The sequence below is a fragment of the Empidonax traillii genome, unplaced genomic scaffold (assembly GCF_003031625.1).
Source record: "Empidonax traillii isolate 1590-97213 ecotype Southwest subspecies unplaced genomic scaffold, ASM303162v1 scaffold74:size2480735, whole genome shotgun sequence".
In the NCBI taxonomy this organism is placed as follows: Eukaryota; Metazoa; Chordata; class Aves; order Passeriformes; family Tyrannidae; genus Empidonax; species Empidonax traillii.
In genome coordinates this window covers 349,567-351,393 of record NW_020955267.1, presented here as the reverse complement: position 1 = coordinate 351,393, position 1,827 = coordinate 349,567, and the positions used below count along the sequence as shown (strand labels likewise).

General features: G+C 55.9%; 1 protein-coding gene across 1 annotated transcript in view; it reads right to left on the bottom strand.

The window, feature by feature from the left end:
- PAX9 (paired box 9) overlaps positions 1–625 on the bottom strand; it is a 19,041-nt gene extending 18,416 nt beyond the window's left edge. Inside the window, exon 1 of the mRNA XM_027880689.1 lies at positions 555–625. Within this exon, the coding sequence (XP_027736490.1) occupies positions 555–558 (4 nt within the window). The 5' untranslated portion in view covers positions 559–625. The remainder of the gene's footprint in view (positions 1–554) is intronic.
- Between the last annotated feature and the right edge of the window lie 1,202 nt (positions 626–1,827).

The following is a 1,827-nucleotide window of genomic DNA, read 5'->3' as shown; positions in this document are numbered from 1 at the left end:
AAAACACCAAAACACATTCCAGAGATGAAAAACGAAATCACCCCGACAGACAAGTCAGTTTTATTACCAAAAGAAAAAGGGACTCGAAGAAAACAAAAAGAAACGAAAAATATTTTCGAAGACGTGGGGGAGGGGGAAGGAAGGAAAAGTCGTTGAGGACATTCTTTTATATCTTGGGAGAGACGAGGGCAGAGCAGTGCTTGTGAATCGCGACTAACTTTTTAAAGACCGTTCCGATTATATCGAGCTGTAAAACTAACGTGCTAAAATGTTAACTACTATGATCGGTGTCAGGAATAATATACAACGTGTCACGGGCTCCAGCCATCCGCTCGGCTCCTATCCTGCCTCACACTCGCCTAATAACACTAATAACAAACCAAGTAGTCATTAGCGCTCTCTCTCCCCTGCCCCTGACCCTCAACGTGCTCTTACAACTTGTAGGAACACGAGCAAAGTCAATAAGGGAGCCGCGGCGGCGGCAAATGACGATGCATGGGTGCTCCCCCTCTCTTGACAGCACTTGAACCCTCCTGCGGCTCCCGGCCACTTACCCATTCCTCTGAGCGGGGCACCTCGAGGGCGGCCCTAAATCCCAACGGATCCCTATGCCCGGGCACCGGCTTTCAGCCTCCTGCGCTCCCGGCTACACGGGCCCCGAGCCTCGCTGATCTCGGCCGAGAAGAAAGCAGGGACGTGAAAGTGTAGGAAAGAATGGCTACAAGGAAATCTGCATCCCGAAGAGAGAGCCTTGACTTCTGCATTTCAACCTCAGGGCAGCGTGGGCAGGACCGGGCTGGGCCGGGCCCGTGGCCCACCGCCCCCTCCGAGCCCGCCCCCGGGGGCGGCCCTACCGCTCAGCCGCCCTTCCAATGGCCAGAGGAGATGACAGACAGCGCCGCGGTGGCGGCTCTTCCGCTCCCGCGCAGGGCGCTCGGCACCTGGGCCCGCCGCGCCGGGACGGCGGTTCCGCACCTGCGGCGGTGAGTTGCGCGGAAGTGCCGCCGGCGTCGGGCAGTGCTGATGGGGGCTGGAGCTGGGGAAGGGCACTGCTCGGCCAGTGGGGACCGGGGGGGCTGGCAGGCAGCTCCGCGGGGCCGGCCCACCGTCGGCAAGCAGCGAAGCGCCGGGTAGCCGTCGGACCGCTGCGCCGCTCCTCTGGCTCTTCTCCTGGAGTAAGCGGGTGGAGAGGGGGCTTCGTGGCTAACAGAGAGATTCCCCCTTTCCCCGACTGAAGCAGAGCGATGTCTTGGCACACGTGCAGTTTTCCCACCGCTGAGTTTGCGGACGCGGGAGAGTTCTTTCTCGTTTATGGTAGCCTCGTTATAATAAAGCACCTTTTCACTAACGAATGTTTCATGGGCGGTGTAAGAGAAGGCTGTGAGGGATGAGAATTGAGTCATTTTTGGTGGAAACCACAAACCGGTCGGGAGACGAATTGTATTTTATTTTTCCCTGGAGAGGAGACGGGACGGGTCTTGTAATGCCGGATACCAGGATGCTGGTGCTCCCCAGCCGCTGCAGACCGACACGGGGATACTGGTGCTCCCGGCCCAATGTAAACCGGCCCCGGTTTTGTTTTCATCCTCACAGTAAATATGTCAATATGCTTAACCGTAAAACGTCAACACCTCGCAGCTGACTGCGACTTTATCAAAGAGACTGCTACGTATTAGCAATTAAAAGGAAAACAGACAAAGATGGCAGGAAATAAAGAATATATGGGTCACGGCGTGTATGTGGAAGAAGTGTTTGCTTTGGTATTAGGTGAACGGATCGCGATCCCAGCTTGTGTGTGTGCCTCTTACATATGCCCCATTTACATAA